At 36.1% G+C, this 15,827-nt stretch overlaps 1 protein-coding gene and 1 pseudogene across 2 annotated transcripts in view; one reads left to right on the top strand and one right to left on the bottom strand.

Moving 5' to 3' along the window:
* The window catches only part of RBM17 (RNA binding motif protein 17), a 40,842-nt gene that overhangs the window by 7,058 nt on the left and 17,957 nt on the right, over positions 1-15,827 (top strand). The window contains exons 2-5 of one of the 2 annotated variants that reach the window (XM_072653433.1): positions 6,316-6,456; positions 10,174-10,290; positions 12,420-12,586; positions 14,673-14,770. In XM_072653433.1, the coding sequence (XP_072509534.1) occupies positions 6,334-6,456; positions 10,174-10,290; positions 12,420-12,586; positions 14,673-14,770 (505 nt within the window). In that variant the 5' untranslated portion in view covers positions 6,316-6,333. Of the gene's footprint in view, positions 1-6,315; positions 6,463-10,173; positions 10,291-12,419; positions 12,587-14,672; positions 14,771-15,827 lie in introns of both variants that reach the window. The other variant, XM_072653432.1, reaches the window with a different exon arrangement.
* On the bottom strand, positions 953-1,972 carry LOC140533557 (L-lactate dehydrogenase B chain pseudogene; annotated as a pseudogene).

Genomic DNA, 15,827 nt, shown 5'->3' with positions numbered 1-15,827 from the left:
TCACAGAATAGGCAGGATATAATTATAAGAAGGAAAGAGGAGTCTTTGCTAAAATTAGAACATTTGTTAGTTTCTTACCTTGTTGATAATTTCACCTTTGAGAAGGTAAAAGCTGTGAAATGAATTGTTTTTCTGTACCTGATTCTGACCAGCCAGAAGAAATAGAAGCAACAGGAGCCTTGGAAGAGAGTGAACTTGTGATATTAGATAGGTCAAATGTACAAAAGACTAAAGGAAAGATAAATATCTTAGATGAACACTAAAATGTTATGTGCTTCTTGAGGAATGTATCAGGAAAGCTAAAGGCTGGAATCAGCTGAGGCTTTTGGAAAATGTTATGTGCTGAGTGAGAAAAAGAACAGAGTAGGGTTATAGACTTGGTGCTTACGATAGGAACAATAAATTAACGTCAAACGAATCTGCTAGTTCTTTGATGCTGACTCAGTGACTCACAAAGGTACATTGCCAAACTTCTATGTCTTAATAGACATAGAGTTACTGACCATTTTTGTGTCTTGGGCCTTTTTGGCAGTATGGTGAAGCTTCTGGTCCAGTTTTCACAATAATGTTTTTAAATTCATAAAATAAAATATAGAGGATTACTAAGGAAATCAATTATATTTAAATAGTTCTTGAAATATTAAAAACCCAAATTTATGATACAGTAATATGTGTGCTTTTACACATTAAGCAATAAGATAATACATTTAAAATATAAGCAAATTAAAGTTGAATTTTACCTTTTATTTATTTATTTTTTTCAGTAGTATATTTATTGGTTCATAGGTTCATATAACAAGCCTTTTAATCATGTACTTTGATGCTGTGGCCAGAGTTGAATTCAACAGAAAAATTCTATCCATCAAGATGGCTAATTACTAAGTAGGCACAGCGATTAATATCATGTTGAGTTTCCTCAGAATATTACAGGTCTTTCAGGTCTTTTTGGATGTCCCACAAGGTATCTGCACTCTTCTTGAGTTGAGCTACCTCATCATCTTTCAGCTTCTGGTTGATAACGCTGGTCAGTCCTCAGGCATTCAGAATGCATGGAAGGCTAAGGAAGACTTCATTCTCGATGCCATACATCCCCTTCACCATAGTGGATACAGGATGAATCTTGGAGAGATTTTTTAACATGGTCTCAATTAGATCAGCAACACTTAGTCCAATAGCCCAGTTAGTGTATCCTTTGAGTTTGATCGCCTCGTAGGCACTTTCAATCACCAGCTTATGAACCTCCTTCCAGTTTTCACTGTCATTGTCAGTTCCCATTTCTGGATTCAGGTCTTGGAGGGAAACACCTGCCACATTCACTCCACTCCATACAGCCACACTTGAGTCTCCATGCTCTCCAAGGATCCAGCCATGGCAGCTGCTTGGATGGATGCCAAGTTTTTCAGACATAAGATAGCGGAATCTAGCAGAATCCAGATTGCATCCACTCCCAATCACCCGGTGCTTTGGCAGGCCACTCAGTTTCCAGGTGACATATGTAAGGATATCCACTGGGTTGGAAACCACAATTATGATACAGTCTGGGCTATACTTTACAATCTGGGGGATAATAAACTTGAAGACATTCACATTCCTTTGTACCAGATTGAGGCGACTCTCTCCCTCTTGCTGGCGGACTCCGGCAGTGACTACAACAATCTTGGAACCAGCAGCGACAGAGTAATCTTTATCAGCCACAATTTTAGGAGTTTGAAGAAACAAGCTCCCATGCTGTAGATCCATCATTTCTCCTTTGAGTTTGTCTTCCAAAACATCAACAAGGGCAAGTTCATCAGCAAGACTCTTTGCAAGTATGCTGATAGCACAGGCCATACCAACTTGTCCAACGCCCACAACAGTAATCTTATTGTTTGGGGCTGCTGCCTCCTCTTCTGCAACTGGAACAATCAGTTTTTCTTTAAGAGTAGCCATTTTGTTCTGCTTAAAGAGTAGGTGACTGCCTGGGATGAAGTTTGTCCCAAAGAGAGAAGAGAAGCAGCTACGTCTTCCTCCAGCCGTGCCCTAGCTACAAGGCGAATTTTACCTTTTAATAATAAGAACATTAGACTCTAGGATGGTCTTTGACAAGGTAACATCTATGTCATATGATATGAAATTTTCCCTCATTTCTATTGATGACAAAGTTATACATATTACTAATATTATTGTGGTTTATTTCCTGCCTTTACAAGTGAAGAAAATGCTAAATTTCAGTAAGAGATTAGTGAAAATAAAGATGTTGTTTCCCCTCCCAAGTTCATGGACCCCCTAGGGTTCTGTGAACTGTGGGGTTAATAACGTCTGTAGTAAATGGTTGCCATAAGTTGCTATGGCCATGGCCTGAGGAGCCTTTCCAGACTTGGGCAGGTCTTTTGAACATCCATAAAAATTATCAATCAATCCCTGATCAAACCTTTTTCCCATTGGTCTGACCTTTACAAGGCTGCATAGCTTTTGGCAAATCAGTATCACTAAAGTAGGCCCTTAGTAGAGGTTGGGCTTAGTATGTGGGCTTCAAAAAAATGTAAGACTTTTTGGAAAGATTAGAGGACTATTTCAACCTATCTGCAACAACTGCACTACTGGAATAGGAGGAGTTTTTGTGGGGAAGGGGAGTGACAAGAAGGGAGAATAGATAATAGATAATTGGGACTGTGAAACATTTGAGGAGTGGGACCAGGGCAAAGTAGGCCTGGACAGGATACCCCAGTGATGGACAATCAGATATCACGTGGGCCTTAGAGGTCTAAGGGAGAGGAACAGTAAGAGATTGGGAATAATGTAGAGAAAAACAAGTAAAAACATTCAAAAGACAAACAACTTCAGTTTATTTTCAAATTTTTTCTTATGTCGAATTCTGCATCTAAGAAGAGAGATAATTTTCCTTTTTTCTCTTCTGTAACATGGTCTCTTGTCTTTAGGACACAGCATTTCGATTGCTGGTATTAGTGCTACATTATACACATTTGTGAGTTGAACTTTGGATTTTAACCACCACTATAACACATTTAAATGTCCTAAATTCCAACAAACTTTGAAAACATGATTTCTTTTTTTAATGTTGGGGCTCCCTTAACATATACAATTCAGTCATTTAGTAAGTATTTATTTACTTATTTTGTGCTTGCTGTTGAGGATTTGAAAAGAAAGAATAAATCACTCAATCAGTCCTTACTCTCAAGGAACTTATGTTCTAATGGTTAACGGGATCTCTGAACTTCATGTTTAAGCATTAATGTTGGTTGGTTGTTGTCCTTCATTCTAGAAGAGGACCAAAATGACATCACCATGATAAAGTGAAATTTCATAGTGTCCAAAAGTGGTTAATCAGACCAATACAAGCTCGGAATGCTCTACCACAGGTTGGGCACAGGTAGTCTGCGTGAATATTTGGGGTGGATATCCCAAATTTGCACATCCTGTGTTTACTTTGTGCTGTCTCAATTTTGCTTTGCTCAAAGAGCACAGCACCCTTTCTAATGTTGGTACACCATGCTGAGCCAGCGTCTCCCATGTTGCACAGTCAAATCCAAAGTTCTTGAGAGAGACCTTGAAGAGTGTGTTTGCATTGCTTCTTCTAGACACCATGTGATCACCTGCCCCATGCAAGTTGTCCATAAAATAGTCTTTTTGGCAAGCATACATTTTGCATTCGAACAACATGGCCAGCCCATCGGTGTTGTGCTCTCTGAAGCATAGTTTGAATACTTGGCAGTTCAGCTCAAGCGAGGACTTCAGCATCTGGTACCTCATCCTGCCAGGTGGTCCTCAGAATCTTCCTAAGACAGTTCAAATGGAAACTATTCTGTTTTCTGGCATGGCGCTCGTAGACTGTCCATGTTTCACAAGCATATAACAGTGAGGTCAGCACAATGGCTCTGTAGACCTTCAGTTTGGTAGTCAGTCTATTACCTCTTCTCTCCCAAACTTTTTTTTGGAGCCTCCCAAACACTGAGCTAGCTCTGGCAATGCATACATCAACCTCATGTCACATGTCAATGTGTACACCCCTGGAAAATACACCATCAAGGTAAGTGAACTTATCCACAGCATTCAAAACTTCTCCATTTGTTGTAACCGATGGTTCCACATATGGATGGTGTGGTGGTGGCTGATGGAGCACCTGTGTTTTCTTGGTGTTAATTATTAGGCCAAAATTAGCACAGGCAGCAGAGAATTGATCCAGACTTTGTTGCATCTCAGCTTCAGAGGCTGCATTGAGTGCACAATCATCTGCAAACATAAAATCGTACACCAACACTCCTTCCACTTTGGTCTTGGCTTGTAGCCTTTTTAAATTGAAGAACTAGTCATCAGTATGGTAGTTGACCTCTTTGCCATGTTCATCCTTATTGAAAGCATTTGTCAACATGGCTGAAAACAGCATGCTAAAAAAAAAGCTTAGGAGCAAGCACACAGCCCTGTTTCACACCATTGGTGACTGGGAAGGCACGAGAACATTGTCCATTATCCAGAACCTGGACAGACATGCCATCATGAAATTGATGTACAATATTATGAACTTCTCTAGGCAGCCAAATTTTGACATAATTTTCCATAAGCCCTCATGACTAACAGTGTCAAAGGCCTTGATCAGATCTTCAGACATTGTGTACAGACCTCTGTTCTGCTCCTGGCATTTCTCCTGGAGTTGTTGGGCCACAAACACCATATCGACTGTTCCTTGACATTCTCTGAAGCCACACTCTCTCAGGTATATGACCATCTTCCAGGTGAAGGATGAGCCTATTAAGGAGAACTCTGGTGAGAACGTTGCCAGCAGTGACTGAGAGAGAGATCCCCCTGTGATTGTTGCAGGGCATTCTATTCCCTTTACCCTTACAGAGATGGACAACAGAGGCATCCTTGAACTCCTGAGGGATAACCTCCTCTTGCCGTATAACCTGGAAAATTTAAGTCAGCTTTTGTATGGGCAATGGTCCCCCTACCTTGTAAATCTCAGCTAGAAAAGAATCAGCACCAGGTGCTTTGCCACATGAAAGGAGCCTAACGGGCCTCAAAACCTCTTCTTCAGTTGGAAGTTCAGCTAAGGAGGAATTGACTCAACCTGAGGTAAATGGTCAATGGCCTCAGCATTGATTGATGATGGTATGTTGAGAACACTATGGAAGTGTTCAGCCTATCTCTCTAGGATCATGTCCTTATCACTAATCAATATGGTTCAATCAGCACTGAGTAGTTGTGATGCACCTTAGGCAGTGTGTGGTGCAGAGTGCTGGACTGATCATAGACTTATCCTTTCCAAGCTGAATATTCGCATTCATCAAAAGTGCCCCCAAGGCAAAAACGACTACCAGAAGAATTGATGTCAACAAATTAGAGCTCTCCTGTGAATGTGAACAGTTTGTTGCTGACTTGGAGGGAAAGTTGAGCCAACACACAGTTGGGAACAGTGAAGCAGAAAAGGAGGGGGCAGCTTTCAGAGATTTGATGTACAGCACTGCATTTGCTCATCTGGGTTAGAACACTCACAGACATCAAGACTGGTTTGATGAAAATGATGGGAAAATTCAGAAGCTGCTAAATGAAAAAATGAGAACTCCACAGGATTTACCAGCAGGATAGGATAGTTCATCCACCTCTAAGAAGGCAGCATTTAATTCCATCAGAAGGAAAGTACAAGCAAAGCTTAGAGAGGTGCAGGATTCCTGGCTTAGTGAGAAGGCAGATGAAATTCAGTTTTATGCTGGTAGTAACAATCCAAAGTGCTTTTATGATTCCCTGAAAGCTATTTATGGAAGCATTAATGTACAGCCTTTGTGACAAGAGACTAAAGGAGGGTTTGTCTTTGATTTTTAATATTGCAGTAAAAATAAAATTTGAGACATAAGTGTTTAAATGTTTAATGACAGTTGAATTCAGAATTTAGCTTTATACCTGTATGCTCTGGGACAAGAAAAATTCACTCATGAATCACTTATCACAAATTTTCCATGAACAATAAATATGGAATTGTTTAAAGGGATTCACAAAAATGACATACAACAGAGGCCACATGGTATAGGAGAAAGCACAAAACTGGAATTGGGGTAACCTGGGCTTTGGGCTTTCTTGGCTTCATAGACTGTGATCTTGGACAAATCACTTGATCTCACTTGGTCACTGTTTCCTAGTCTGTAAGGTAAAGGAATTTGGGCTAGATCTTAGATGTCACTTCTAGCTTCAGAATTCTATGTTTATTGATTCTAAGATATATTAGCATTGGAACTATGAATGCTAGTTTGTTGAAACCACTGTCTTCCTAATATTCATATACATGCTGTCTTTTAACTTCTGTTTCCTCCTCTTGTCCTTTAGCTTTAAAAAGAAGAAAAGATGTCCTTGTATGATGACCTGGGAGTGGAGACTAGTGATTCAAAAACAGAAGGCTGGTCCAAAAATTTCAAACTACTACAGTCTCAGCTGCAAGTCAAGAAGGCAGCTTTAACCCAAGCAAAGGTAAAGGTAATAACTGGAAACAAGTCAGACATCTACAGTATAGTGCTGGTTACCTGTCAGCATCACAAATGGTCTGGCTATAGCAGATGTTTTCTTCCTTTGTGATTCGGCTGGTGGGTAGCTTAGTGGGTTATGTATTTTTAGGGGTGAGTCTAGGAGTGAAGTGTAGTTGTAGTCGAGTCCAGAACTAATTTACTTTCTCAATTCCTACTATGATTTTAGAATGTGTGATGATATGAGGCAATGGAAAGACAACTTCTAGCATTGTCACCAGGATTCCTTCAGTAGAAACTGTTTCTTTGAACCATGAAGAAAGTAAATTACTTTATTTCTGATATAAGGGTGACCTGGAATACTTTTCCCTCTTACCCCTGTTCCTTGGAAGCCCTTGTTTCCTTCAAAACTCAGTTCTTCACCTCTCTGTGCCTCCCAGCTGCCAGTGCTTTCTCCAAGGTTACTCTGAATTCAGTTTGCGTATGTCCTAAATATTCATGTTGTTTTCCCTTTGACTGTAAGCTCCTTGATAGCAGGAACTTTTTCGGTTTTGACTTTATATCCTCACTCATTGTCTGTCAGATAGAAGGTGTTTAATATATGCTTGTTGACTGATTTGATACTAGTTCCATTGCTCTACATTTTATGTTGAGATATGCTCCCTATTATTCAAGATTTGTTACATTAGGGCTATAACTTTTCTTATTCTTTTACTAATATGATCATCATCAACAAACATTAAATGCTTTCTGTTGACAGACTTGAGTAAAAGAAATATTTAATGATATTAATATGCTGAAGGGTATGTCACTCTTGGTGCAAGGAGACTTGGGTCCACTGTAGCATGTTTCTCTGTTACATTGATGCTCATTTCCAAGATACATAAGGAACAGATTCAGATATGTAAGAGTAGGAGCTGTTTCTCAATTCATAAATGTCAAAAGACATGAACAGGTGGTTTTCAAGGGAAGAAGTCCAAATCATCAATAGCATTTTGAAAAAGGCACCCAAATCACTAATAATGAGAAAACTGCAAATTAAAGCAGCTCTTAGGTTCCACTTCTCACATAACAAATTGTCAAAAGAGAAAAATGATAAATGGGTAGAGCTGTGATTTGGTCTAGTCTCTCTGGAAAATCATTTTGAGCTATGTCCCCAAAATCCATTGCTTTTGATCCAGGAACACCTAGGTTTATACCCCAAAGAATTTAAAGAAAGGGAAAAAGGATCCATGCGTATAAAAATATTTATAGCAGCACTTTTTGTAAGAGCAAAGAACTGGAAACAAAGGGGGTGCCAGTCAGTTGAGGAATGGCTGAGCAAATTATAGTACATGAATATAATGGGATATTATTTCTTCGTTAAAAAATGAAATTAATTTGATAGTTTCAAAGAGACCTGGGAAGGTTTATGTAGACTGACACAGAGTAAAATAAGGGTAAAATGGGAAAGGAATTTCTATAATAACAACTCTAAAGATAAACAGCTATGAAAGACTTAAGAACACTAATCAGTATAATGACCAGTCAGAATTCCAGGGTACCAGTGATGAAGTATGCTACTCACCTCTTGGAAAGAGAACTGATGTACTTATGATGTAGAATGAGGCATATGTTTTGTGATGTGGCTAATGTGGGAATATGTTTTGCTTGGCTACATATATATTACATATATATGTAAACGCATATATTCATATATATTTTCAAACAAAGGTTTTGGTTTTTGAGGTCAGGAGGGAAAGAATGTTAATTAAAAAAAGGTAAAGTAAGTTAAATTTTAAAGAATATTTCAATCCTTTTCCCAATGTGAACTAATATTCTGTTTAAAATTCTTTGTTATTTTTTTCACAAGTAAAATATCCAGTTTGGTGGTTGCTTATTTTTATGTAATTTGATAGTGACTGGAGATGGTTTTGTTTTTAACCTAACCATCAAATATATCTGCTTAAAAATTCATTTCAGAAAAAAAATGGTTCAACCAAATCTACTTGGATTTCCTTTTAACTGTTTTATAATGTAGGTCATTGAATTAGGAGTTCAGGTTTTTTTCTGATTTTTTTAAAACTCTATAGTCTCATGATTTTTCTCTGCCTCTTCCTACTCTAAAATTCCTATGCTTAAATTTTTTTTAATGAGCAGTGTTTGAAGGACTTATAGGTGTTTAGTCTGGAGAAGACATGAGGGAGCATAACTTTTAAGATTTGAAGTATCTTAATTAAGTGACAGTTGGTACAAGTTTCAGATAGGTAGATTTGGGCCGAAAATTTGGCAGAATTCCCTAGCAGTTATAGGAAATGTAATGGGTAATTTCACAACCCAGTTAATCCAGTGTCATTGGATTCTGATCAGGGATTTTGTAAAGGGAATTTATTCAGTGAGTAAGGCATTAGATTGTGTGAAGTCTAAAATTACTTTAAGCTCTGATTCTATGAATCTCCTTTATATCCTTATAGTAGTATCCTTTCAGATCAGTTTCATGAAGTAATTTTACTTTTAAAGTAAATTTTACTTGGTAGTCATTTTACTTTGCTTTGCAGAGTGATTATATTCTTACTAAAATTTAGTAATTGAAACATTTTTGATACTACATGAAAATTTAACTTCCTGCATAATGAACCAGCACTTAGTTCAGTAGAAGTTACAGGTGAAAAAAAAATGTTTGGCAACATACTCAGAAGAAAGACAAAGACATCATGGAAAAAGTTAAAGAAAAATCATTGTTGTATATAACCAAGATGTTCTTGATCAGAGGTGTCAAGCTCCCAGCCACAAAACTCTGAAGTGCACCTGAACTAGATGAAAATGTAATTGAAAAATGTTTAAGAAAATAAATAAAATACAATACAGCATGTATGATGTTAATTTGTAGTTTTCTAAGTCAATATTTTGCCCGCTGGGGTCATTTTCTATTTGAGTTTGATACCATTGTTCTTGACCATATTTTAAAAGATTTTATTTGTTATACAGTCATAGTATAAGAGTTTTAGTATATTGGGTTAGACTAATGCATTTATCTTACTTTCTATTGATTAGGTCACATTTATACAGTATTTTGCAGTTTAGTAAAGTTCTTTCATCACAAAAGTCCTTTGAGGTATTTAATAAAAATCTTTTCATTTTACAGAAGTGAAATCTGAGGCTTGGACATATAGTGGCTTACCTCATTTTTAGATCCTGCCCTCAAGACTAGATCTCCTGATTCCCATTCCAGTGTTCTTTCCACAAGATCACCATATTTCTAGTGCTCTTTGCATAATTTAAAGACTTTGAGGGCCTAATTGAGTGAAAATTACTACAGTTTGTGAGTTTGAAAGATTGCAAAAATGTGATGAGCTTCCAAAGAGAAATATGAAATTTCCATTTTATTCATGGGTGAAAAAAATAAAAAACAAAGATCAGAGGCAAGAAGAAGGTTGATCATTATCCCTAATGGAACCAAAACTTGAACTTATCAATGCCTGACTCCTCCTAGGCCTGCTTTTTAATTATTAGGTCAGACTGAACCTTTGAGTTCAGGTAGATTACTGCTGGGGGGGTTTTGTGATAAGAATAAAAATCCTATTAAATCAAGATATTGCTGATAAATTGTTAATATTTTGAGATTGGTTTTCTGAGGTACAAAAAGATTGCTATTGCAGAAACAAAAACTAATTGTTTTAATTGGTAAGAACTTGAATTTGAAATTTCACTACATTTTTTCACAATATCTGTCTTTTGATTTTAGAGCCAGAGGACAAAACAAAGTACAGTTCTTGCTCCAGTGATTGATCTGAAACGAGGGAGTTCTTCAGATGACCGGCAGATTGTAGATACCCCACCTCATGTAGCAGCAGGCTTAAAGGTAAGACCAGCTTATAGGGAGAAACACCAAATAGCCCATACTTTTTTTGCTTATGGAATTTTTTTCTTATTTCAATATAATTTTATATTTTACTTCTTTGTAGTCTGACTTTTACCAACTATTTTTTTTTTGCTAAGTCCTTGAAATCATCATTAATTTTTCTTTAAGTTATCATTGATATCATTAACATTCTTTAAAACAATCATTATTATTCATACTTTTCACATAACAAACCCAAGGCATGTAAAAGTAGATTTGTGATATCTACAAGGTCTCCTGGAAAGCTCTTTCATATTCAAAATCTTTCTGAACCATCAGCATAGCTAACTGCTGTTGTACTAATACAGTTACTAATGTTCAGTAGTTGATATTTTATGAGCAGTGGTATTTACATTTTGTTTTTTGTTTCAGTTAAAATACCATTAGTCCTTATTGCTTTTCTTGAGTGTACCTTAGGGAGCAGATTTAACACTGAATCAACTCATTTCAGATATTGAGAATTATTTTCTGTCAGATTTTTAAATGACAAAAAATATTTTAACATTGACCTTCACCCTAGCACTTTTACTCAGTTAGCCAGGTTACCTTTGATGATAATAGTATGTAAATTGTTTGATCATCAGTTTCTTTCCTACCATAATAATAGCTGAAAAGATAGTAATACACACGTATATATACATGTATGTGTATATATACATGTATGTGCATGTATATAGAGATATATAATTTATGTTTTTAAATCTTTTAAATTCACTTAAATGCATAATTAATACCTTTAGGAGCATTACATTGTACATTAACAGATTTTCTAGTTGTTTTCCTGATTACTTTTATGTAGTGTAAATAGAGATTCTTAGATGATAAGAAAAGTGATGAATTTGCCGAGTGATGTAAAAAATGTTAGCTTGAAAGTCGTCTGATGAAAAATATGAATTAGATTTAGGTATGTGATTGAATCCACATCATCTTACATCATGATAACTTTAAGTACAATATATATCTTTTGAAATAGCCCTATATATTTTAGCTTTCTCTCCCACAAAGTGTCTATCACAAGTAGCAAATAAAAACAAACTTAACTTTTGGTATTGAAATCATCTTGTTTTGCAGGGTTACAGTAAGTGAATTAAGCTTTTGAGGACCCTAACTTCCATTCTACTTTTAATGAAAAATATCATAAGAGTAATTATCAGTAAAAATCACTTGGGATCCTTTTTGGGGGGATATCATAGGAATTATCCCTAGTATGACAGGTCTAGAATTTTGTAATGGAAGGAAAAGGTAATTTACAAAGGGTTTCTAGAAATCATACTATGAAGTATACTCTCAACCTTAAAGAATCATTTTTTATTTATTTTCTAATTAGCCTTGCTTCTTGTAGCATTGGATGAATAAACTTCACCTTAAATAATTGTTTCAGTTTCTAAATATGTAGAAAAGATGTTACAATTTCTATCTTATGTAGCATTGGACGAATAAACTTCACCTTAAATAATTGTTTCAGTTTCTAAATATGTAGAAAAAATGATACAAGCTTCCACATACCAAATTTGATCACCAGACCTCAAAAATTAGAGGACACAATTTGCTTTAGATGTGGTGGGAATCACTTCCATCTATATGAGACTTATAACCTTTTCTTTGGAAAGGATGTAGGATTTTTTTTTTAAAAAGTAGAATTGTTTCCTTCACATTAAATTAATTTCTGCATGTTGTTATTGTAAAGTTATTCACTGTGTTACCTAGGCAGTGATTGAGTAATTTATGAGTTAGAAATACAGCATTTTTCAACTCCAGGGGGATTCAAGAATCATCTAGTAAAACTGTCATTTTACAAATGAGTAAATGGACCTAGAGAGATGAAGTGACTTGTGAGGTGGAGTGAAGTAACATGATTTAATGGCAGAGTGAGGATGCAATTCCAGGTTTTTGAATGCAAGTCCAATTTACTTTTCATCACGCTACCTCCTCTAACAGGATAGTTTGTGAGGTTTAAAATATTTCTTTCCTTTTTCCCTTTTTTTCTGGTGGGTTGCCAAGAAAATGCTATCTTTGTACAACATTATGGATGGTGACAGTTACATAATATGATTCTGGTAGCTTACTTTGGAATCTTGACTCTTGTTTAGGATCCTGTGCCTAGTGGATTTTCTGCAGGAGAAGTTTTGATTCCTTTAGCTGATGAATATGATCCCATGTTTCCTAATGATTATGAGAAAGTAGTAAAACGCCAAAGGGAAGAACGCCAAAGACAGCGAGAGCTGGAAAGGCAAAAAGAGATTGAAGAAAGAGAAAAGTAAGAGTCTGCTTTGGATTTTTAAATAATCTGGTTCTTGTATTTTTTAATTGGAATGTTAGCATGTAACCATGAACTTTAATTTCCAGATCTGTTTTCTCTTTATCAAAGTAATCACATCTCAAGACATTTGTTTTCTAATTATAATTTCTTCAACAGTGAAGTTGTTTAGTCCAAATAGTGAAGGAGACAGAATTGGGCATAATTTCTAGGGAGTCTTTGTCATTGTCATGATCATCAAATGGTTCTTAGCTTCTTCATGTATATGGATTTTGTAGAAAGCAAATTAGACGAACAATTTTAACATGATCTAAATTATCTGTAACAGATTCCAAAAGAGAACATCAATAAATAGGAAGATGATTGATCACAGATGTGAATCTTCATTTGTTACAACTTTGCATATTTGAAGCTTTTTTCTAAAATAACTAAGCTATGATAGTCTTACCAGTTCTTGCCACACTTACCATTGTAACTGCTTATGGCAAGGAGCTTTAATGGTTTGAAGAAATGTGATTTTGCCGGTTTTCATTTTTATTTAAAGACTTGTTCACCGGTAGCCTAATTTCTGTCAAGCTCTTGAGAAAAGCCTGCGAACCTTTATTAAAGTAATAAAAAAGTGTCTCAGAGCCTTTGGGGACATCCATACTGATTATCATAAAAAATAGATATTACTCATGCTCTTTTCATTATAATGGATATTTATAAAATCATATTGATACTAATGTGACTTAGAAGAGATTTTTTCAAACTGCCTCTCTTTTGGTTGGTTGAAAAACTGTTCACTTACTGTTACTATGACAGAGTGACTAGTTGCACACAGAAATTGTTAGCATGAAGGTCAAAGTGAAACTATTTATAATTTCAAAATTTGACAGAAGAGAATTCTCAGTGTGTGTACTGAATAGATTCAGTGTTAAATCATCATCCTGCATATAATGAAAGATGAAACAATAGTGTATGTTCTTAGTTTTTCCCAAATACCCTGTCATTGATTTTACATTAGTACTAGAATGAAGTGTGACACAAATGTTAATCAGAACAAGCATTAATGTTTTCTGCAGCTTGTAGTCATGCATAACTCAAATAACCAACAAAAAACAGCACTTTTTTTAAGTACTTTGTGTAGAAACACAGAAATCCAGTATAGGCAGTCCAAAACTTAAAAATGGATTATATTCTGAAAATTTGCAAGATTTTTAGAGCACAAAACATGTCTTCCCAAAATAAACAATTTTATATCTGATTGGTTTCCAGTTCAGTGTAAAGTTTTTAGTATGATATACCTGAAGAATCTTCTTGTAGAATGAATTTGAGCGTTATATACTTGGAAGTTACTTGGTATCTACAGAAGAATAGTAGTTTCCCAAATTGTCCCTTTTTACATATTCTCTAATTGTGGAGCCTACTCATGGTTCATCTTCAGTGCCTAATACATATATGTAGTGATAAGCTAATTCAATGGAATGGCCATTCCAGTAATGGCCATTAAAGTTAGATATTTAGGAACTAAAGTTCATCATTTCATTAGTAACAAGTAGGGAGTTTCTATTTTACTCTCTACCATAGGTTCAAAAGTCCTGGACTTAGTACTCTTGCTGTTGCTAGTGAAATGCCTTTTATCTGTACTAAGGTAAGATAGTTCACAAATTGAAAAAGACAAAGCTATAATGATCTTTTTGTTAAATTGTGTTCACATTCTATGTGCTAAATTGATGCCATTTGGATTCTACGTTGATACTGCTTTATTGACCTTATATCCCTTCCACAAACAGAAATTTAGTCTGAAAACAAGGATGTTGTACTATATAACATCTACATTACAATACATTTTCTAGCATTTTGTGATATTTTGATAGAAAGAGGATCTATAAACATTTGTTGGGTAAGAACAAGTCAAGGTGAATTGTATAGCAACACTTCTCTAAATTTCAAAAATAGAACTTTGTAGGAACTTTGAAGGTAACTTAGTCCAATCTGCTTGAAACATGAGTCCCTCCACAACATTCCCCCAGTGTTTGTAAAACTTCTACTTGAAGACCCAGTTAGTAATGCTTTGTGAATATTTTGTTTCCTGTATTTTTAGGAGGCGTAAAGATAGGCATGAAGCTAGTGGGTTTTCAAGACGACCAGATCCAGATTCTGATGAAGATGAAGATTATGAGCGAGAAAGAAGGAAAAGAAGTAAGGAACAAGAAAGTGCTGTGCTTCTTTCCATCCTCTTTCCCCTCCCCCTCAACTTGCCTTATATTGGTGTTCTTTGTTGTTCGTCCAGATCACCTTTTCTTTCCCTGTGTGAAATGCATCTATGCAGTTGCCTTTTCTCTATCTCTCTTTCTGTAAATCTTCAATTTGGCAGGTATGTAATGTCAGCTGGCATTTATTAAGCACCTACTCTGTGCTAGGCTCTGTAGCTAAACTCTGCAAATACCAAGGAAAGCAAACAACAGTCCTTATTTCCAGGGAGTGCACAGTTTTAATGGGGGAGACAATATTTAAACAACTTTTTGTACGTACAAGATATATTCAGAATAAATTGAGAGTAGTCTCAGAAGTTATTTCTTAGGTACTAAGGTTAAGGAAACTAGAAAAAACTAGATGAGATTTAGTTGAGACTTGGAAGAAGCCTGGGTAGTGAGGGAGTAGAGATGAGGAGGGAGAGTGTTCCAGGAATGAAGACAGCCAGGGAAAATGCTTGGACTTGGGAGATGGAGGATTGTGTGTGAGCAACAGCAGAAACGCCAGCGTTTCTGGCCCACAGAACGTATAGAAGGGTGGTAAAGACATTGGAAATGTAGGAAGGGGACAGGTTATGTAGAGTTCTTAAAATCCTAGCAGAGAATTTTCCATTTGAATCTGAAAGGTAACAGGGAGCTACTGAAGTTTATTGAATTGGGGGGTCATGTGATCATCCCTGCTGTTGAGGTAAGCATCTGCTAACTGTGTTCCTTGTACTCGGGGTAAGGGCTACATCCAGATTCTTTGTCATCATGGCTCACATTACTAAGCCCTCACTAGAACTTCATGTTAACCAAGGTGGTCTCCAGTTCAGTTAGAGTACCTTTCTCACAAGATGAATAAAGGGTGATTCACTCTGAAATCTAATCCTACTTTGTAAATCCATTAAATAAGAAACTTCCAGTTAATGGAAAAAGACTAAAATGAGTAAAAAGTATTATATTCTCTATAAAAAATTCCCCCTGGACCCTTGACTCTGATGAGGAAGAAGCTTATGAGTGAG

Source organism: Notamacropus eugenii, chromosome 3 (assembly GCF_028372415.1).
Source record: "Notamacropus eugenii isolate mMacEug1 chromosome 3, mMacEug1.pri_v2, whole genome shotgun sequence".
NCBI lineage: Eukaryota > Metazoa > Chordata > Mammalia > Diprotodontia > Macropodidae > Notamacropus > Notamacropus eugenii.
This window is presented reverse-complemented; position numbering and strand designations above follow the sequence as displayed.